Here is a 22,165-nt window from a genome sequence, read left to right on the forward strand (position 1 = left end):
GCCAGAAGAAAATTCTGCTCTGGAGTGGCTAGCAGAACCCGCTCCCTTCTGTACCTGAAATTAACGGCTGCTGCGGGAGCAGCTGCAATCCATTTATTTCTCCCTCCAGTAGCAGGAAGCAAAGTGGTTGGGTAAAGAGGTTAGAAGAACGCCAGCAAGCCAGAGCCAGGCTGGATATACAGGTGCCAAAACTAACGAGAGACTTGTTAAATACGCGATCCCACAGACAGGCAACTCCCTACTCATGGCCCCGGAAAGCTTTTTTGTTCTTGCTATAGTCAATTCATTCTCTAGATGAAAGCTCTGTAAGCCACCTCAACGAGAACTTCACCAGCCATCTTAAAGCCGCCCACACATGGAGCTGGCGCATGCGCACATCGAAAACCTTTGGTCCGCTCTCCCCACCCTCCACCAGGGGCGGGGCCTTGGAGTTCTCAGGCGCGCGGGAACTGACGCTAGAGTCGTGACTTCGGGGCGCAAGAGCAGATGAAGCCCGCCAGTGCCCCGGAAGCAGTCGCTGCAACTTCCGGAGGGGCTTGTACACCTGGCGCGGGAGCTACGGGGCCCCGGGACTGTGCTTGGAGTAGTGGTACACCATGTCCCGTGGCTCCAGCGCTGGTTTTGACCGCCACATTACCATTTTTTCCCCCGAGGGCCGGCTCTACCAAGTAGGTGAGTGAACCGGGTTTGCCTTTGGTCCACTCGAATTGCTCTGTCATGGTACGGCCTGGAGCAGGAAGCCGCGGCCGGAGTTTAGTCCCGGGCTGAAGCATGGCCGGAGCTGGGACGGGAGGAGGGCCGAGGCCAGGTCGAGTCCCGTGATGTTCCCACCGATATCTGCAGGCGGGGATGGGAGCCCGAAGGCTGAAGGCCTCGGGCTCTCCAGGGCAAGCGGCCGCACTGCCTGGACACTGTAAAGCGTTAAGGAAGGTAGGGCTGTTTGACGTGAGTGGGCCCAACGTCTGTAATCCTCTAATGGGTGATTGGTTCCTTGACCTTGCAATTAAAACGTCCCCCCTCCGTTTTCCTTTGTTTGCAGCATGGACTTCTTGGTCCTGTGGTTAATTCCGCGTAGGCATTCAGAGCCTTGTGTGTGCCAGACGCTGTGCTGGTCCTGGGGGATGCAAAGATGTCACACCCTCACCTATACTGAAGCTCACAGCTTAAAGGGAGTGACAGATACGTAAACAAACGGATAAAAAGAAAAATAAAAAGCGCCAAATTACAAATACCTACAGAGTTCAGGACATCTTTGAAAAACTGGTGGACAGGATGAGTGGCTGTCAGTTCTAGAGCTGCTCTTGAAACTAGCATCTTAACCCACGTGTGTCTGAATGCTGCTATAGTTTAAAAGCTGGTTCTGAATTGTAGGTGAGGTATGGTGAACTAGCTGTTTCCTGAACAGCTTCAACGGAAATAAACCCTAAAGTAATTACAGTTATTCAGTATAGTAATATATTTTGTTGGATCGAAAAAGTGTCAGGGTTTAGGGTATGATTATAACCCCGGACCCTTAACCCCTTTTCCTGGAGAATTCAGTATCAGGAGAACCTGATTTACAGCTGGCCGGAGATGGTTTCATTTTTGAGTGAATTTAGCACCTCAGTGCCTTGGCGAGGACAGTGATAAAATCGTCTGTGCTTGGAAATCATAAGGAGAGAGTTGGCCTATAAATGAAGTTCTCTTCACCTGTAAATTTTAGAAATAAAGATAACTTGGAATGAAAGCAGTCTACTATATGGCTACATACTGGATATAACGTAGCAAGAAACAACATCATATTGGGTAATTCAGTAACCCCTTAACTCATCCCCAATTGAAAAATATGACCTAAGGTAGAACAGAGAGATGATAATTGTATCTTCAAGGAAGTTTCATTTTTAAAGTTTCATTCCTGAGTTGTAAAGACTTTTTCTATATTAGACTATGCTTTGAATGTTTTATTTCATGGTTTTTAATATGCGAACAGGAAAAGTCACTTAGACCTACACTTTGCTTTTGTATACTATATTTTGAAATCTAGCCATAAAGCATAGGCTTTAACGCTTCCCAGATTTGGTGAGTAGAGAGGCTGAATATAGTGTCATTTTAATAGTTTTAAAAGATTCAGAATAGAACATATAGTTCAAAACAAGTTAAATATCTAGACAGAATAATTTTAAGCTCTGTCTTGTTGTATAACACATTCCCTCTGCTACTCAGGGCACTAATTAGACATTGCTAGGAAAAGGAAAGTGAAAGAATAGTTAGTATGAGCAAGCAGTATAGTGGTGAAGAGTTCAGGCCCTGGAGCCATACCTGGATTCAAATTCCTGCTCTCCTCCATACTAGCTTACCTGGGCAAGTGATGTAACTTTAGCCTTAGTTTCTGTTTGCAAAGTTGGCCTAATAATTCCTTCCTTATAAGGTTGTTTTGAGGATTAAATAAAATGATATATGTAGAGCGCTTAGCACAGTCTTAAGTCCTCAGTAAATGTTATTTTTTGTTTGATTCTTTGGCTTATTTTATTTTTGGTCTATTAAATTAGTAGCTCTATTTTCTTCTTTCATTGTCCATCCATGCTTGATTCTCTAGTGAAATATATGTACATTGTCATAATGTTGTAAATACTGTTTATTAGTTTATAAACTTTAGAATCTGCCAAAGACAAAACGTATAAGAATTATAAAGTGCAAATTGTTAACCATAACAGTGGAAAAATAATACAAGAAAAATGGAGAGATGACAAAGGAATGGAAAGATGAATGGAAAGGCATCCTCATCTTCCATAGTTGGGATTCAAAAGATAAATGTAGTCTAAAGTTGGTAAATTAAAAAAATAGAGGTATAAATTTAAAGTTACAATGCTAACTATAATCATAACAAATTGTTGGCAGTGTTTGTTCCCAAGGAGTAGAGAGAAAGATTTTTGATTGTTACCTGTACCTTGAAAATTTTCTCTCAGTGAATGTATTCAAGGGGTAGGTGTGTGTGTGTGTGTGTGTGTGTGTGTGTGTGTGTGTGTGTGTGTGTGTGTGTGTGTGTGTGTAGAAAAACTGTAGCGCTATATACAGAGCACTTATCAGTGGGGAAATGAAGGCCCATAAGCCTGACTTCTTTCAGGCCTCTCTTCTGCTTGCAGGTCTTTTGCTGGATATGCCTGGCAAGGGAGGTAGGAGCAATCACTTGAATTTGCCTCCCAGATGAAAGTGAGCGCTGCCTGGTTGCTTCTAAGAAGGGAGCATGCTGATAAGGAAAGGAAAGAAATGGTCTGGTAGAGACAGACTGGAGAGGACAGTTTTCTAATCTAGAAGTGGTACTGTGTACTGAAGCCAGGATTCCTGGGGAGTCCTTGCGCCACACCAACTAGGAGAACTTTCTACATATGTAAAATAGAGATAATAATTCCACTTACCTTATAGGTCTCTAACGATTTAATGAGTTAATAGATGTAAAGTACTGAGTGTCTGTCACATAGTAAGTGCTCAGTAAATGTTTCTGTGAGGGATGCTGTCAGGAAGAAACAAGTGGCTGATAAAAATGGAATCAGGAGTTTCACAAATAAATGGACTGAGAAGTACTTACTGTTTGCCTCTTTTGCTGTTAAAAAAAAATTCTTGTTTTAAAGTAGTGTTTCTCAACCCAGACTTCTCATGCCCTCTTGAATCTGATTTGAAATTAAATGTGTATATGTATACATACGTGTATATATTCATAAATACATACATATTAAAACTACACAAAAATAATGGGATCAAACACTGCTATGTTTTCAACCTCATATTCCCCCCCCCCCCCCGACACACACACAAACGCCAAGATTTCCAATGACCCCACCTGCTTGAACATCACCATTTTAAGGAGTGTAATATTTGGAGGCACTGTGAAATGAGACACACTTCCTGCTTAAGTTATAAGGTTAGGGAAAGACAGAATGGCAGTTTTAAAAAATCTTAACAAAAAGTTTTTAGTCGTACAGCATTCAAATTGAATGTAGACATATCCTGCAGAATACCTGCCTTGCCCCAGTAGAACATCTCTTATTTTTTTGATAACCAAACTTCGAAGAATGTATGGACCATACATTATTTTTCCAGCCCATGTTTATATGGGAAAAAATCATGTTTTCCAAAATTCAGTACAGGTTTTTGTTTTTAAACGTCTATTTATTTTTTCCCAGTCTTGTAAGTTAGAAGTCTGGTAGGCTTAGGGTCACACAGGCTGAAAATTAAGGTGTCATTAGGGCTGCATTCTCTCTTTTATTTTTTTTAGTTTTAGATTTGTGTTTTATTGGGGTAACATTGGCTTATAACATTATGTAAGTTTCATGTGTACAACATATCTGTTTCTATTTCTGTATACCCTACATCATGCTGACCACCAAAAATTTAGTTTCCATCTCAGTACAGCATTTTAGACAAAATTATGGGTGGGATAAATCTTGAGTTACATTCCTATAGTTGGCAGACTTTCAGAATCACCTGTAGATGCTTCAAAATGAGCGTCCGTAAATGGGACGTGCATCGCTGCCGTCGCTAGCGTCACACTGAGCAGCTCATACCGTGAGCCATTGCTGGGCACTGTGTGCTTGTCCTGAACATTGTGTCACAGTACCTTTTATATTATCTAGCCCCTGTTTTTTCCTAGTGTTATACGAATGAGTCCTGGAAAAGTTGGGAGTGTTGAGGAAAATTGTAGAGGAGGAAGCAGAGTGTGTAAGAGACTACTGTGGAAAAGAGGTCTCTATATACAAACAACTGTTTATTAACCATTTTATTTGTAATCAAGGAAGCAGTTTTCATTCTAACCTGTTTGTTGTTAGGTTGAACCTTGTGAAACTGCTGGTGTTCGACTGGTTTTTACTTATAAAAATAGCTCTTTTGTGTGGTTCAATCTAATACATATATAATAGGTAATTTACTATGTATTTAAGTTACTAATTAAGAAATTTAATATGTAACTTAAATCCATTATAATCTTTCCCATTTAAAATAATAAATCCATTATAATTTTTCCCATTTAAAAAATGAGAAATGGGCTATCATTTTCCTGCATAATCTTGGACATTCAATAACAGCTTACTGAGATCAACATAACAGTGTTTGCTAGTTTTGTAAGTTTCTGAAATTTTATCCAAAAAACCAAATCTTTAGTGATGGAGATAAAGTGTTTAATTACTATTTCTGACATGTGAATTCTGACTTTTAAAAACTAAACATGCCTTTTAAATGCTGCCTATAAACTATTTTCTCTTAATTGGGCTTCATGTTCACCTCTGCTATAAACTGTGACATTACTTTTTACTCTACCAGTGTTCCTTTAGAAGATAGTTTTTGGTTATTGTCTCTAGATTCTTTACTTGGCAGTTTCCATTTTTGTGGAAATTACTGTAACATATATATTTTATGGTGGTATTGTTATTTAAATTAAAATTTTTTTAATTAAAAAAATTTTTTAATTGAGGTATAGTTGGTGAACAATATTATATAAGTTTCAGGTGTACAGCATAGTAATTCACAATTTTTAAAGGTTATACCCCATTTATAGTTATTATAAAATATTGGCTATATTCCCTGTGCTGTACAATATGTGTCTTTGTAGCTTATTCATTTTATGCTGGTGGTAGTGTTATAATGGGGATTCATTTACACAAAATTTTATTGAAAATTACAGTGCAGTGCACCATGGTAACTACTAAAATATCTGTGCAAAAAAGGGTACTTTAGGAAGTGACACTCACAGGAAGAGCCAGGAAAGTTTCCTCAGAGAAGATAAATTGATCTACATGGAGATTAGATAAGGAAATTCAGGGAGACCAGTGTATTGGTCAGTCAGTGTGGTTGGAGCAGACAGTGATGACTGGAAGAGTAGATTGTAGCAAAATTTTGAAAAGATTTGGATGCCATGCTAGAGTTTGGACTTTGTCTCATAGGTTTTGGACATAGCCGGCAGAAATCTTTAAGAACAACAAAATTATTAAGTAAAATAGAAGAGTTGAGTATAGAATTAGAGTAGAAAGGGACAGATGACAGGAAGACCACTTTGGTCATATAAGCCCTAATGAGTGAACTAAGGTATTGAGAGAGAAAGGCTGGAGAAGGGGAGATTCTTGAGTTTTATTTTCAAAGATTTTATTATGGAAAATTTCAAACCAAAGTAGGTAGAATAATACAATGACCCACATGTATCCATAATCCATCTTCAGCGGTTGTCAGAATTTTATCAATCTTGTTTTCCCATATACTTTTCCCCTCTCTGCTGGAGTATTTTAAAGCAAATCGTAGATACGAGTGGACATTTCTCTGATGAGAGAGAAGTGAAGAGTCAAGAATGGTACCCAGCTTGAAAACTTGAGTGGTTAGTAATTTGAGATAAGGACTATAAAAAAAGAAGGAGGTTTATAGAGAAGAGGAGTTTAATATCAGACATGCCTGTGGGAGAAATAGGCATTTGCAAATGTGGGTTCAGAGCTAAAGATGACATAGTTAGTGGTGATTATATAGGATAAAATCATCCAATGATAGGGAGAAATGATAGAATTCTGGGGGATACCAGTATTTAAGGAGTCAGCTGAAGAGATGGAAGCAGTGAAGGAGACTGGAAAGTAGGAGATTAAGAGCAGGAATGATATATATATATATATATTTATTGGCCGCGCCACGCGGCATGTGGCATCCTAGTTCCCCACCAGGGATGGAACCTGTGCCCCCTGCGGTGGAAGCGTGGAGTCTCAACCACTGGCCGCCAGGGAAGTCCAGGAATGATATTCTTTTTTTTTTTTTTTTAATTATTTTTTATTTATTTATTTTTTGGGCTGTGTTGGGTCTTTGTTGCAGTGCGCAGGCTACTCAGTGCGGTAGCTTCTCTTGTTGCGGAGCACAGGCTCTCGGCCATGTGGGCTTCAGTAGTTGCAGCATGCAGGCTCAGTAGTTGTGGTTCACGGGCTCCAGAACGTAGGCTCAGTAGTTGTGGCGCACGGGCTTAGTTGCTCTGCGGCACGTGGGATCTTCCCGGACCAGGGCTCGAACCTGTGTCCCCTGCATTGGCAGGTGGATTAACCACTGCACCACCAGGGAAGTCCCAGGAATGATATTCTTAACTAGAACTTTAAATTAAATTAAAAATTCAGTTCCTTCATTGCACTAGCCATATTTCAAGTGCTCAGTAGCCACATGTGGCTAAAGGCTATTATATTGGACGGTGCAAATATAGAACACTGCCATAGTCACAGAAAGTTCTGTTGGACAGCACTACTCTATATAGAGAGGGAGAGAGGACTAGGACTCCTTTAATGAATTCTGGCTAATTCATAGGCACATTGTCTATTGAGAGACATTTTCTATGTGTAAAAAATATTTTTTTTATATTTTGTGGGACAAAATTTTATTATCTGGTGAGGGCTGTAGCTCTTTCTTTTGTGGCCTTTTATCTTTTGCATTATTTAAGCAGACCAGATAAGTAATGCACATGAGTGAAACCGGCTGGTGTGATAGGAGGAGGAATGATGGGTACTGTGAAAAACTGCAGAACACATGCCAGCCCTAGATGATTTTTCCTCTGCAGGACAGTTGCTATGTGGGAATGAAGGTCAAAAGATACCAGAATTTTTTTTTCTAAGAAAAACGAAACCCTGATTTTATTTTATCAGACTTTTAGTTAATTAAAATCTTTCTAGAAAACTATGAATTCTAAACCAGTTTGAGTAAGCTGGATTGGGTCCATGGCCAATCTTTGACTTAGTGTCTACCGGTTGCAGGTGTAATTTTAAAGTTCCTTGGTTCCTACTTTCTTTGACTATCCATTTTGGTGGTGGAGGGGGAAATACACATTTGAAAATGCTAAAATTACTGGTGAGATAGGAAATACTATGGGAATTCAGAGAAAGGGTTGAAGAGTCCCTTCTAGGACAATCAGAGAAAGTGTCCATGGGAAGTGGAAGAGGCTTGAGGGGAAGGGCAGGCTTTGGCTAGGTGGAAATAAGAGTGATAGGGCAGTCCAGAGAGGACTTGAAGCAGCAAAGACATGGGTGTGGGAAGGGTCAAGGTCTCTAAGCAAAAAGTACAGTGTAAGAGGAGAGATGGTAAAAATTGCAAACTAATAGCCCTGTATAACCATAGATGGAATACTTTTTAGGCCAGAATTGTGTTCTGAACAATCAGGTAATAACAGACAGCAAGCAGTTGAAAATGTGGAACTGAAATTAGGTGAGATCAAGGATGGTGACCCAGATATATATCTGTATAGAATTGATTGTCCCTAATGTTTCTTTATCTCTATAGTATGTATAGTGATAACCCATCTTTTATTCCTGATAACTGGTCATTTGTATTCTCTTATTTTCTTAGTCTGGCTAGAGGTTTGTATGAGTTTCCTGTGGCTGCTGTAACAAATCACCACAAACTTGGAGGCTTAACACAACAGAATTTATTCTCTCACAGTTCTGGAGGCCTGAAGTCTGAAATCTGTATCACCGGACCAACATCTAGCTGTCGAGCAGGGCCATGCTGTCTCTGGAGGCTCTAGGGAAGAATGCATTCCTTGTCTCGTCCACTTCAAGAGGCTGCCAGCATTTCTTGGCTTGCGGCTGCATCACTCTAATCTTCAAGACCAGCATTTTCAAATCTGTCTGCTCCCTCTTCATAGCACCTTCTCTGTGTGTATAAAGTTTCCCTTTGTCTCTTAATAGGAATGCATTTAGGGCCCACCAGGATAATCTCCCCATCTCAAGATTAACTTAATCACATGTGCAAAGATATCTCTCTCTCTCTTTTTTTTTTTTTTTTGGGCTATATATGGTAGTATTTGCAGGTTCCAGGGATTAGGACCTGGATATCATTTGGGGACCGTTTTTCAACATACCAAAAGGTGTATAATTTTGTTTTTTTTTTTTTTTTGGTTTTTTGTTTGGCTGCGCCTTGCAGTATGTGAGATCTTAGTTCCCTGACCAGGGATTGAACCCATGCCCCCCGCATTGGGAGCGCAGAGTCTTAACCACTGGACTGCCAGGGAAGTCCCATTGGTTTATTGTTTTTTGTTCAAAGAATCAATTTTTGACTTTGCTCGTGTTCTCTTTTTTGTCTTTTTCATTGCTTTCTGATCTTTATTATTTCTTTTCTTCTAATCTGGGTTTACTTTGCCCTTTTCTAGCTTCTTAAAGTGGAAACTTAGGTTTGCAGTGTAGGACTGAGGGCCCCAACTACCTTCTGTCTGTTTACCAGAGGCCACCAGTGGTTCTTGCCGCATAGCTACTTATCAAGCCAGCAAGAAGAATCTTAAGAGTGAGGCTGCTAGCAAGGTGGAGTCTTATATAATGTAATCAGTAGAGTGCTATCCCATCACCTTTGCCATATTTAGTTTGTTAGAAGGAAGTTAAGAAATCTTGCCCACACTCAGGGGAGGGGATTACACAAAGATGTGAACACCAGGAGGCATGTATTGTGGAGGGGAGGCCACCTTAGGATCTGTCCACCATAGCAGTAAAATTCCTTCTGAACACTTTTAGCTGCATCCTACAAGTTTGATACATTTTTATTACCATTCAGTTCAAAATATTTAAAAATTTCCCTGGTGATTACTTCTTTGACGCATGGATTATTTAGAAGTGTGGTTTTAAATTTTCACATTTAAAATTTTCCCTAAGTATAGGGATTTCAGCACTTTAAAAATTGAGACTTGTTTTACGGCCTAACATATGGTCTGTCTTGGTAAATGTACCATGTACTGTTAATACCATGTGCCTGTATATTTTTCAGTTATTGCCAATAGTATTCTACAGATACCACCTAGGTCAGGGTGGTTGATGGTGTAGTTCATATCATGTATGTCTACTTATTTGGTGTTTGTCTATTTCTAGCGGTTGCTGAGTGGCAGTGTTAAAATCTTTAACTGGGTGTGATTGTCCATTTCTTTTTTTAACTTGGTCAGTCTTCCTTTCATGTATTTTGAAGTAGTCTTAAAAGGTGTGTATACATTTATGAGTGTTATGTTTTCTTATGAATTGTTTCTTCTGTCATTTTGAAATGTTTCTCTTTATTTCTGATAATACTCTTTGTCTTGAAGTCTACTTTATCTGATATTAATATAGTCCCTCCAACTTTCTGATGCTTACTTTTATATGGTATACGTTTTTTCATCCATTTGTTAAAGTGTGTCTCCAGTAGGCAGCATATATTTGAGTCTTGCTTTTCTATCCATTCTGACGGTTTCTGCTTTTTTTTTTAATCTTAATTAAAATTTTTTTAATTTGAATTTTATGTATTTTTTATACAGCAGGTTCTTATTAGTTATCTATTTTATACATAATAGTATATGTATGTCAATCCCAATCTCCCAATTCATCCCACCACCACCACTCCCCCCTCTGCTTTTCCCGCTTGGTGTCCATGCATTTGTTCTCTACATCTGTCAGTTTCTTTTAATTGGAGTATTTCATCCATTAGCATTTTTTAAAAATTTATTTACTTATTTATTTATTTTTGGCTGCGTTGGGTCTTCGTTGCTGCGCGTGGGCTTTCTCTAGTTGGGGTGAGTGGGGGCTATTAGTCATTGCGGTGTGCAGGCTTCTCATTGTGGTGGCTTGTTGCGGAGCATGGACTCTAGGCGCACGGGCTTCAGTAGTTGTGGCACGTGGGCTCAGTAGTTGTGGCACATGGGCATAGTTGCTCCACAACATGTGGGATCTTCCCAGACCAGGGCTTGAACCTGTGTCCCTTGCATTGGCAGGCAGATTCTTAACCACTGCGCCACCAGGGAAGTCCCCTCATCCATTAGCATTTAGTGCAGTTGTTGACATGGTTAGATTTAAACTTACTATTTTATTTATTTCTGTTTGTCTTTGTTTTGTTTGTTTGTTTATTTGTTCCCCAGTACCTCCTCCCTTGCCACCTTTTCAATTTTTTGAGCAGTTTTTAGAATTTCATTTTAATCTGTTAGCCTTTTGGCTACTTCTTAGCATCCTTTAGTGTTGTTCTAAGGATTATAATATACATGCTTAACTTCTTCCAGTCTTAGAGTTAATATTTCTCATTTCACATAAAATGTGCAAGCCTTGAAACATTGAAAGTCCATTTACTCCCTTTCTTTTTTATAAGTAATACATGTACATATAAACTCCACAAACGTTGTAACTTTTGTTAGGTATTTTATATATATATATATAAAATCTATCTATCTATCTATGTATTTATTTATTTATGGCTGTGTTGGTTCTTCATTGCTGTGTGAGGGCTTTTCTCTAGTTGGGGCATGTAGGGGCTACTCTTCATTGCAGTGCGTGGGCTTCTCATTGAGGTGGTTTCTCTTGTTGCAGAGCATGGGCTCTAGGCACATGGGCTTCAGTAGTTGTGGCATGCGGGCTCAGTAGTTGTGGCTTGTGGGCTCTAGAGCGCAGGCTCAGTAGTTGTGGCGCATGGGCTTAGTTGCTCCGCAGCATGTGGGATCTTCCCGGACCAGGGCTCGAACCTTGTCTCCTGCATTGGCAGGTGGATTCTTAACCACTGCACCACCAGGGAAGCCCTTGTTAGGTATTTTTAAAGAATTAAAGAGAATAAAATAGTCTTTTATATTTATCCAGCTATTTACCATATTTTGATGTTCCTCATTTCTAAAGATTGGAGTTTTCTTTTGGTATCATTTACTTCAGCCCAAAGAACTTCTTTTAGCATTTTTGTTGCAAGTCTGAAAGTATCTTTATTTTACTTTCATTCTTGAAGGATGTTTTTGTTGGATATAGAATTCTGAATTGATGATTTTTCTTTCCACACATTAAGGATGTTCCACTGTCTTCAGGTGCAATCATGGAATTCAAATCATTGTTCTCTTGTGTATAATCTGTTCTTTTTCTCTGTTTTCAAAATTTTCTCTGCTTTTGGTTTTCAGGAATTTGACTATAATGAGCACAGGTGTGGTTTTCTTTGTATTTATCCTGCTTGGAGTTTGCTGGTTCTTCAGTATGAAATTTTATGTCTTTTGCCAAATTTGGGGCATTTTAGCCATTATTTCTAAAGATTTTTTTTGGTCTTGTGCTTTCCTCTCCATATGGGACTCCAGTTACACACATTATACCTTTTGATGTTGACCCACAGACTTGTTTTGTTAAATCTGTTTTCTCTTGTTTAAAATTGGATAGGGAATTCCCTGGTGGTCCAGTGGTTAGGACTCTGTGCTTCTACTGCAGGGGGCTTGGGTTCGATCCCTGGTCTGGGAACTAAGATCCTGCATGCCGTGCAGCAAGGCCAAAAAAAAAAAAAGGGGGATAGTTTGATTCATTTTCAGATATCTCCTTTCTGCAGTTAAGTTCACTTGGTGAATTTTTAAATTTCAGATATTGTATTTTTCAGTTCTGTAATTTCTATTTGGTTCTTTTGTACTTTACTGAGATTTCTTATTTCATCTTTAATATTTTTCATTATGTCATTGAACATAGTTTTAATAACTTTGCCTGCTAATACAACATCTGGGTCATCTCAGGGTTGGTCTCTTGTAAGTAGATCATGTTTAACTATGTTTGGTTTGGTTTGTTTTCTTTTTTGCTATGTTGAGTAATTCTGGTTTATATCCTGGGCATTTGTGAATGTTAGGTTGTGAAGACTGGATTCTGTTATATTCCTCCAAAGAGCGTTAATTTGTTCTAGCAGGTGGTTAATTTGGGTGGCAGCTTAAATCTCAATTCTTTTATCCTAGCTAGGCTGCTTGGAGTCTGTCTTTTGCGTGTGTGGTTATGGAATCAGCTAGGGATTTGGGCAACATAGGAGTTGGGGCTCTCCCTCTCTGGCTCTCTCCTTTCTCTCCCTCATTTTCCAGCAGCTGTGGTTACTCCCCCAAGCTGTTCTCTAGCTCTTCAGGCCAAAAGGACAGAGTTTACTGTGGGTATTTACGCTTGACTGGGGCCTGCATGCAAGCTTAAGTCATGAAAATGGGGAGCTCACCCCAGTCCATTGCCATCTTCAAGCATTGCCTCCCTCTCTGGAATATGCCTCTTTTGGCCTCTTTCTGGTGTCTTTGGGTAGTTTTGTCTAGAGTTTATAGTTTACCTATGGAGGGTTGATCTGGTAGAGGCTTTATTGACCATATGAGAAACAGAACTGAGAAGCATTATGAAACATTATATTTTAGAAGTTGTTTGTGGTGTAATGGGATCGTAAAAACAAGCTGTTGTAATTAGCTAGTTAAATGTAAGTTAGATCTGAGGATTTTCTTTGAGGTGATTTTTCTAGAGTCTTTTTACTCTTTTGTTCTCTTCAATATATGGCCATTTATAAATATTTGACAAAGGATTTTTATCACAGCTCCTATTAAAGGAAATTCTTTGGTGTCATAGGTAGTATCTTCCTCAGATGATCTTCATCACCAGTGGCTTTTTGAACCAAATAAGACCAGGCCTCAGACCTGGTGCACAGAGTAAAAGCATCTATTATGCATCAAATGTAGGTAACAGTTGGAGTAGTGAGTAATTTTTTTCTTTTACATTATCCTTTATATTTTCTACAGTGAGCATATATTAATTTTTGTTGCTCTTTTCCTAATTACAAAATATATGTTTATATTGTTTAAATATTACAGAAATATACAATCTAGAAAGGGTTAGTCTCATCTGTAATTCTACTCTCCACAGGCAGTCATTATCAGCTAAACCACATGGTGCCAAAGTAGTTTGTTTTTATAAGTCACTTTGATTCGGCTGTTTTAACATGGGAATGATTTGACAGCAGCTAGAGAAGTGCACAAGCTGAAGTTTGTTATAGATAAACTAAAGAATCTTATAGTGTAGGTAACATGAAAATTGCAAAAAACATGATCCAGAAAATTTCAACTTGGTAGAGGGGGGATAAAAAGGCAAAGTAATCTAACAGCAGTTAAAACTGCATACGGTCAATTAGTTATTGACCAAAAGTTAACAGAAATAGTAAATCTTGAGAAAATTTAGATCATCAAAATTTGACCCAGGGAAACCAGACTTGGTAGAAATAATGGCTACAAAACAAACTTTTTAAATGATAAAACATAATTGATAAAGATTTGCTATAATAAAAATTAATTAAATGTTTATTGGAAATTTGGTATTTGTACCTGATGAAAATGATCAAAATGGAAAGAAGTGGAGTTGGTTTAATTACGATTTATTATTATCATTATTATTTTGACTTTGCATGTATTGGATGGCATTCCGTGTTAGTTCATAAAGCTCTTTATTTTTAATAACTATGTATTATTCCATTGTATGAATCTATGATCATTTATTTCACCTCTTTAAAAAAACTTCTATTTTCCAGAATATGCTTTTAAGGCTATTAACCAGGGTGGCCTTACATCAGTAGCTGTCAGAGGGAAAGACTGTGCAGTAATTGTCACACAGAAGAAAGTACCTGTAAGTAGTACTGCCAAGATAGCCAGTTGTTGCAGAATGCAAGAATGTTTCATGAGTTTGTACAAGGGTATATTATTATATATGTTAACATTATTTTTGCTTTGACCCTGCTTTCCTGTCTGTCATCCAAGAAGAATTTATTGACAATTTAACTGAGTAGACAGAATTGACATGTTGAACTTTGTGGTATGATTATAAGCACAATGGGATTTCTAGGTCTTTTGTCTTCAGGGACCTCAAAACACACTTTGGTGAGCTATAATTCTTGCCCACAGGAAACATATCATCTGAAAAAGGAAAACAGAGTCGTGCCCCTGCCCCCATTTTTTATTGGTTTTAACTGTAAAATGAGCAGAAGACATTTATTATATAGTTCATTGTTATCATTCCATAATATTTTTTTGTCACTACACAGAGACCTGTGATTTTTTAAATTATCTTGATTTATTTTTTTCTTTAGGACAAATTATTGGATTCCAGCACAGTGACTCACTTATTCAAGATAACCGAAAACATTGGCTGCGTGATGACAGGAATGACAGGTGATTGACTTAATGCCTACTTAGATTTGTTATTTTCTTCAGATTATTTTTGAGTTTTGTATTAATTTTAAAAGTCTTCCTTTAGTGTCGGATATTCAGGTGATATGAGTAGATTTGCAGTCTTCCAAGGCTAGTATCGATATCTTCAGAGTATTGCGAGCTTTTTTGAAACCATAAGTATAATAGAATTAGATCTCTATGCTACAGTCAGGGAGACTGAGCTGAGGCCCCTCTCCTAGATGATTTATTTCAGATATGGTTAGTAATTTAAGGGGACATAAGTCAGTATATCTCAAACCTGGTGATAGTGACACTGGTTAGAAGTAGGTGAGAATTATAAAAATAACATTGGGTTTTTATTTTCTGAAATCAAGGGAAAATTCAAGCCCACAAAAAAAAGATTCAGAGAAACATTATTTTCTTTCCTTAAAACCTGTTCTTTGGGGAGTTATTAGATACTTTTAGAAACTATTTTGACAGCTGATGAAGGGCTCAGCATAAAAGAGCAGTGCTGGATATAGAACTTCATTTTTTAAACTTTTTTCCTTTTTTGTCACATACTTATTGCTGAGTCATGCATTATACGTTGGTGGGAGAAAAAGCCATAGTGGACCACTTCTGTTTTCCTTAAGTTATAATGGAGATATATGTATATATTGGGGAAATTATCTGAATTGAGGTTCATTCTTTCCTTCTAAAGAAGTAAACCTTTGTTTTTTATGCTCTAAGCTGACAGCAGATCCCAGGTACAGAGGGCACGCTATGAAGCAGCTAATTGGAAATACAAGTATGGTTACGAGATTCCTGTGGACATGCTGTGTAAAAGAATTGCTGATATTTCTCAGGTCTACACACAGAATGCTGAAATGAGGCCTCTTGGTTGTTGTGAGTATGCAAAGAAGTCTCCCAAATAATTGATGAATTATGATTTCTTTTTAGCTAACATGCGTAAAGAAAGTTATTTCAGTAACACTTGGGTTTGGAACATGTGGTTTGGAAGTTATAAAAGGTGAAGAAATCTTTATAATAAATCAGTGATGGAAGGATAGGTTTCACAACAGTATTTTAGGCACTACCTTTAAACTTCAGATGCTATTAGGCTTTTGTAATGGAGATTCTACTGCAATTCCAGATTACTAGTTCGATGGAAATGCCTAAATTTGGCATCTTAACAATGTAGTTTCTTTGGACCACCCTAAAGAATCAGGGTCACACATATATGCCTGTGATTCATATACTTAGAAAAAATTTCTTTAAAAAACAAGTAAAATTTTATTGGGAGAGGAATAAGCTTTACTGCTCTGAGATTTAATGTAATAAATTAGCCTGAAAAATTCAACATGTTTGTTTCTGACATTGTGTCATTCATTTATGAGAATTAAAGCAGTCAGTGTAACGATTTTTCTTTAGCATCTGACCCTATTTTTGACCTGTCACTTAAAAATTCTCCCTTGATTTCTTCAATGATATTCTTCTCCTCCTGTTTCCTCAGCTCATCCTCTTCTACTGGTCCCTTAAATGTTGTTGCTCATCAGGTTTCTCTCCTTGGTCCTTCTCTCCTCTTTGTTCTTCTGGGTGATCTCATCCACTTTGATGGCTTCGTTTACTACCTATATGCCAGTCACTCCCTCATTAGCTTTAGTCCAGTCTCTTCCTTCATGTCCCACAGATACTTCAAACTTGAAATCATTGCTATTTTCCTACTCTCATCCTCAACTTCTGTTCTACCCCCATCTCACCTTCCCTGGTCATCTCTTTAGTCATCAAGCTTTACCTTAGAATATCTGCCCCTTCCATCTCCTCTGTCACTTTTTCATTGTCTCTTGCCTCTGCCACCTAATTTACTGCCTTTCTTCCTCCTTACTCTTTCCTAGTCTGTTCCATATTCCTACATGAGTTATCATTCTAAAATCAAATTTTGTTGTTTTGTTGTTAATATGATGTGCAAGGCCCCTTACAGTTTACTCCCAAGTTGCCTCTTGGACCTGAAGCTCTGCATTTCTCTTTCGCCTGAAGCTCCTGTAATACATGGATCTTTTGTCATTCCCTGGGTGTGCCCTGACCTTTCGTGTGCCTTTGTGCATGTTCCTTTTGCCTTGATTTCCTTATCATCTGTTAAACCTGCTCATTTTGCAAGACCCTGAAGTAAAGAAGTGTTTCTTTTTTCCCCCCAAAGAAGTAAGTGGATCTCTCTTTTGTGGTGCCCTTGTACTTTGTATCACAGCTCAAGTATAAAATGTAAAGAAAATTACAGGGTAACATAACATTAGAATAAAATGGATAGCTGATCACTGTCATAGTGTTTGTCAATAAAATAAGGTTCAAAATTCCTCATTACTAGACTCTATAAAACATCTATAAATGTGAATAAAGTCATTGAATAATACCAAATCTTGTAAGAAGACACTATATAAAAAAGGTTCAAATGGGGTTAAGCTATTCTTTAAATACTTTGTTACCTGCTCTGCTGAGTAGAAAGAAGTTTGGTGGTGGTTGTTTATTTTAATTGTATGTCATTACAATAACATAATTATACAAGAAAAAGTATTTCTTGGCCAAATAAACCGAAGAACTACTGAGCTAAAGTAGGTCAACCTACAGCAGAAGATTTTAGAACATTTAATATGCTTTTGTATATTATTTTTTCTAAAAGAAGTATGTGAAAAGTATATTTTCCAAATTTATTTGACCAGTTAACGTCTTGAGGCATTAGGGTTCAAAGGAACATGCTTTGGGTAATAGCAAGGATTAGAGAATTGTAAATTACATTTGTGATCATTAAAACCTTTTAAAAATCCGTGATAAAACCTTTTGGAAAATAGAAATTTGTTAACCTAATTTATCTGTGGTGATAACCTATGTTTTGTTATTAGTTTTCTTAAAACAAAACACATCCTTTAAAAAATACTTTTAGGGCTTTCCTGGTGGCACAGTGGTTAAGAATCTGCCTGCCAATGCAGGGGACACGGGTTCGAGCCCTGGTCTGGGAAGATCCCACGTGCTGCAGAGCAGCTGGGCCCGTGAGCCACAATTACTGAGCCTGCGCGTCTGGAGCCTGTGCTCCGCGACAAGAGAGGCCGCGATAGTGAGAGGCCCACGCACCGTGATGAAGAGTGGCCCCTGCTTGCCACAACTAGAGAAAGCCCTAGCACAGAAACGAAGACCCAACACAGCCATAAATAAATAAATAAACAAATACTTAAAAAAAAAAAAAAAACTTTTAAAAGAACGGTGAAATTGGCTAACCTGATTTTCTTTGCTTTCATGAGTTGTCTTTTCTGTAACATCATTTAATTTCCACATTTATTGAGCATTTACTGTCACACATTAAAAAACCTGTTCTCAGGGGAAAAAAAAAAAAAATCCTAAAATAGACGGCAGAGTAATGATTAACAACAGCTATGTGGCAATACCAAGAGAGAAGAAATCTTGTTGTATAAAGGCATAAGATATTTAATGAGGGTCTTTCTTTCTGTTTAGGTATGATTTTAATCGGTATAGATGAAGAACAAGGCCCTCAGGTGTACAAGTGTGATCCTGCAGGTTACTACTGTGGGTTTAAAGCCACTGCAGCAGGAGTTAAACAAACCGAGTCAACCAGCTTCCTTGAAAAAAAAGTGAAGAAGAAATTTGATTGGACATTTGAACAGACAGTGGAAGTAAGTTAGCTGAAAGGAACTGACCTTTTTTTTATGCTATATAGAATAATGAGGATCATTGCAGAATTGACAATCTCTATAGGCTATTCCTGGGTTATGTCATGATATCCAAGTTTGTCAGGTTAATAGTAAAATTGATGTCACATGGGAACAGTGAGGACTGTTTTTATTCATCTAATTCCCTATCTCATTTCATAATGTATTTGAAACTGCTTTCAACAAAACACATATAAATTGGGAAACTATAACTAAGAATAGGAGTCAAGACCAGGTCCAAAGACCTGCACGGTTGTGATTCAGATTAGGCTTACGCCAACTGGAAGCAGAAGTGAAAAAGTTGAGTCAGTAATGCTGCTCTTATGGTCCTAAAGGAAAAGCAGCCACACACCAAATTTTCAAGGAAGCAGACATCTTCACAGTAAAAGAATATGCTCACAGGATGACTTGGCAGAGAAATTATATCTGGGACACAGAAGTAGAGCTGTTTTATTCAGGGTTCTTGAGGGGATTGTTCATTATGATTGGGAAGTTTTAAATTGACAGGACAAGACAAAATTCTTACACAAATATTTAGTAACCTTAGACTAAAGAAGTTTCTTATTTACTGCCAAGAAGTTAAAAACAAAATTTTAGTGGATTGTGGAAAAGAGGGTCTGGGATACAGCAATTCTAAAGACTAACAACATGATTCTGATAAACGAGAAAGGAAAAATTACCATCTAATACCTTTGTGTTTGGTTGGCAGTATTATCATACACTAACAGGAAATAAGCTAGTTCTCATCTGGGAGGCACTGTTCAAATGTTTCTTAAAGGTTTTTTTTTTAAATTGCAATTCATAGTTACATAAGTAATTAATCACATCAGGTACAAAGCCACTTAAAACATTCTTAAATTGTTATTACTGTAAATTCCTTGAAAGAAGACTATCATTCATCTTTATCCTCTCCCCATCTCACTCCAAGTGCTAATAAGCATATTGCCTGGCATGTAGTAATCACCAGGCAAACAGACTGTTTTGTGTAAATCACCCTATTTTTGTTGTTGGAGCCCTTTAGTTTATAGTTCGACTTGGTATAAACAAGTTTCTTGTCATTGGCAGGCAACATGTTAGAATTAAGCAATCTGTGTGGCTGTAGAACTACATCACCTCAAACATGGAGCAAAAATGAATAGCTTGTGGTTAACTCATGACTTGAGTAAGTTTGGAATGAGAAAAATCTTGGAATCTCTGAAAACTACTATATTACTTTAACGTTGATACTTTTTTTCAGACTGCAATTACATGCCTGTCTACTGTTCTATCAATTGATTTCAAACCTTCAGAAATAGAAGTTGGAGTAGTTACAGTTGAAAATCCTAAATTCAGGTGAGTTATATTGTCGGCCAGGTACTTAAAGAAGTTTGCCAAGTGATAAATTCTAGTCTAGAAAGGTGGAGGTGTGTTGGTTCATTTGTCCTGTAACTTGAGGAAAACACTTTTTTGAACTAGAGTTAGGTTTTTTTTTTTCCAGCACCTGAGAGATCTGTTTTGAAACTTATTGGGTGTCTCCTTAAGACAGACATAAACTGCTTTTCTTCTCATTTCATTTATTTTATATCTAATACCAGAGATGATGTAAAATAACCTCCTTTATCTGAGAAGTAAACTAAGCATAAGTGTTTGTGTGTTTTTTTTAGCTTAAGGCCAATAGAAATTCAGCTCCCAAACTAGTAGTTTTCAGATGGAGCTTTGATTATTTAGTGGTTATTTAAGTGGAGCTTTGAAGAGCAGTATGAAATACTGATGTACCTCAGACCCTATTTGGATATCTTTGAAACCCCTGAATTTTGCATACAGCTAATTGAATTGCAGATGCTGGATCCTTGTCTGTTCTTACTCACTAAGTGACTAACTCCCACATATCAACTTCACAGCTTCCATGAGTCAAATCTATGCTGGGTGCTTAACATACATCAGTTCACTTAATCCTCCCAGCAACCCTGTGTGGTGATTGACTTTTACCATGAACCTGAATACTCCTGTGAATAGTAAAAAATGCTTCAGTTAAATCCACAGATTCAGGGAACCTGCTGGAACGCATGTTGACTACTATGTGTATTTACTCTTAGGTCACAGTTATAAAGACACATGGTCATTGTTAGGGATGGGAAAAAAAGGTAGTAAACTAAGCTTAACCAGACCTTGAAGAGTTTTGTTAGTACATTTTTCTTCTCTAATTTGTTCTTTTTGTTGCTTGCAGGCAAGTGATGTAAACATGAAAGATTTAAGAAAAATTTATAGAATTTTTTTAAAAAACAGAAATGAATTCCCTTCTGTCCCCCATAGGAAAAGGTTGCCTTTTTAAAAAAAATTTTCTTAAAGCAGTAAAATTCCAGCAGGAACAATCTCTCTAAAGGATCTACAAATAGTTCTTGTTTTCTATTCTGAGACCCTCCTATAACCTTTAAAATCTTTATATCCATCTACTAGTTAAATAAGTAAGAAACCAAATATCGTATGTCTTCAGAAAAACTCTTGTATCATTTATAAATACTGTGATAGTAAGTATACTTAAATAATAACTAGAATATATGACATAAGCATACACAACTGTATAAACTACTTACATTGCCCCAGTTTGCACTAAAAAATGTCACTTCGACAAATTTCACTTTTAAAAGTTCACTAGTAATGGGTCACATTAAAGATTGCCAAGCAATTTTTATTTCTTTGGGGCAAACATCATTTAGAAAATAACATGTTCAACATGGAGTGCCTTCTTGTCTCTAGGCTGATACAAACTTGAGTTATAGTAGGTATAAAAGCATTTTGACATAGGAGCTAAGATAGAATACATTATGTATAGTTTAGTTTTATATTTAATTTAAATAGTTGCTATCATAATTGCAACCAAAAGGGTTTTTCTTTCAAAAGACCTAATTCTAGATCTGATGTCAAAGAGGTAAACATTAGTGTGTATAGATGAAGTTGATATGATGTCTGGGAATTCCTTCAAAATAATCTGAAGGGATGAGTGGTGGGTGTATTGATTTTTAAAAGATTAGCTATAAATTGATAATTGTTGAAATTGGGTGATAGGTACACAGGAGTTCATTACTATCCTACTTTTGTGTGTTTTTTGAATTTTGCATAATAAAAAGTTTTCAAAAAGTAAATAGTTGTGGGGGTTTTTTCCCTTTGCCTTCCAGGATTCTTACAGAAGCAGAGATTGATGTTCACCTTGTTGCTCTAGCAGAGAGAGACTAAACATTGTAGTTAGTTTACCAAGTCCATGACGCCACTTGCCTGTGTGTTTCGTAACAACAGACCAGCGTTATGTGGGCCCCTGAATTGAAAAAGGAACCTCTCCCACTCCTCCTGCCACTGAAGTGGTTAGGACTCTGTATAAATAAAAACAATGCTTTTGGAAATAATTGCATCCTGTCTTTTTTACCTCCAGTTTTAACTATTAAGTCTTTGGTACATGCAGACAGTTAAATAAATGTTCACCATCTTCACATTGTAGCTTTATTCATTTTGTTGAGAGATCCAAGTTTCTTTGGCTTAAGGAACTTACTAGCCAGAGATTTAAACTATAGCTATATGGCATAATTAATAAATTGCAAACTAAAACTCT

At 37.5% G+C, this 22,165-nt stretch overlaps 1 protein-coding gene across 3 annotated transcripts; it reads left to right on the forward strand.

The window, feature by feature from the left end:
• The first annotated feature begins 504 nt into the window (after positions 1-504).
• PSMA6 (proteasome 20S subunit alpha 6) lies at positions 505-21,962 on the forward strand. 3 transcript variants are annotated; one of them, XM_059914111.1, is made up of 8 exons: positions 593-672; positions 8,419-8,633; positions 14,251-14,345; positions 14,806-14,887; positions 15,617-15,772; positions 18,368-18,546; positions 19,820-19,914; positions 21,738-21,962. In XM_059914111.1, the coding sequence occupies exons 4-8, from the start codon at positions 14,872-14,874 to the stop codon at positions 21,793-21,795; spliced, it is 504 nt and encodes a 167-aa protein (XP_059770094.1). In that variant the 5' UTR covers positions 593-672; positions 8,419-8,633; positions 14,251-14,345; positions 14,806-14,871; the 3' UTR covers positions 21,796-21,962. The 3 variants fall into 3 exon arrangements, with proteins under 3 accessions (XP_059770092.1, XP_059770094.1, XP_059770093.1); XM_059914109.1 differs by lacking the exon at positions 8,419-8,633 and having other exon boundaries at positions 505-672; XM_059914110.1 differs by lacking the exons at positions 593-672; positions 8,419-8,633 and adding an exon at positions 780-930.
• Positions 21,963-22,165: the final 203 nt, after the last annotated feature.

This window comes from Balaenoptera ricei, chromosome 2 (assembly GCF_028023285.1).
Source record: "Balaenoptera ricei isolate mBalRic1 chromosome 2, mBalRic1.hap2, whole genome shotgun sequence".
Classification (NCBI taxonomy): Eukaryota; Metazoa; Chordata; class Mammalia; order Artiodactyla; family Balaenopteridae; genus Balaenoptera; species Balaenoptera ricei.

Excerpts from the sequence above, each read along its gene's own strand:
- PSMA6 (XM_059914109.1), top strand. The coding sequence starts at position 597 with ATGTCCCGTGGCTCCAGCGCTGGTTTTGACCGCCACATTACCATTTTT. Across the intron at positions 14,346-14,805 it reads TCACACAGAAGAAAGTACCT|GACAAATTATTGGATTCCAG; the intron begins GTAAGTAGTACT and ends TTTTTTCTTTAG. Across the intron at positions 19,915-21,737 it reads GTTGAAAATCCTAAATTCAG|GATTCTTACAGAAGCAGAGA; the intron begins GTGAGTTATATT and ends TTTGCCTTCCAG.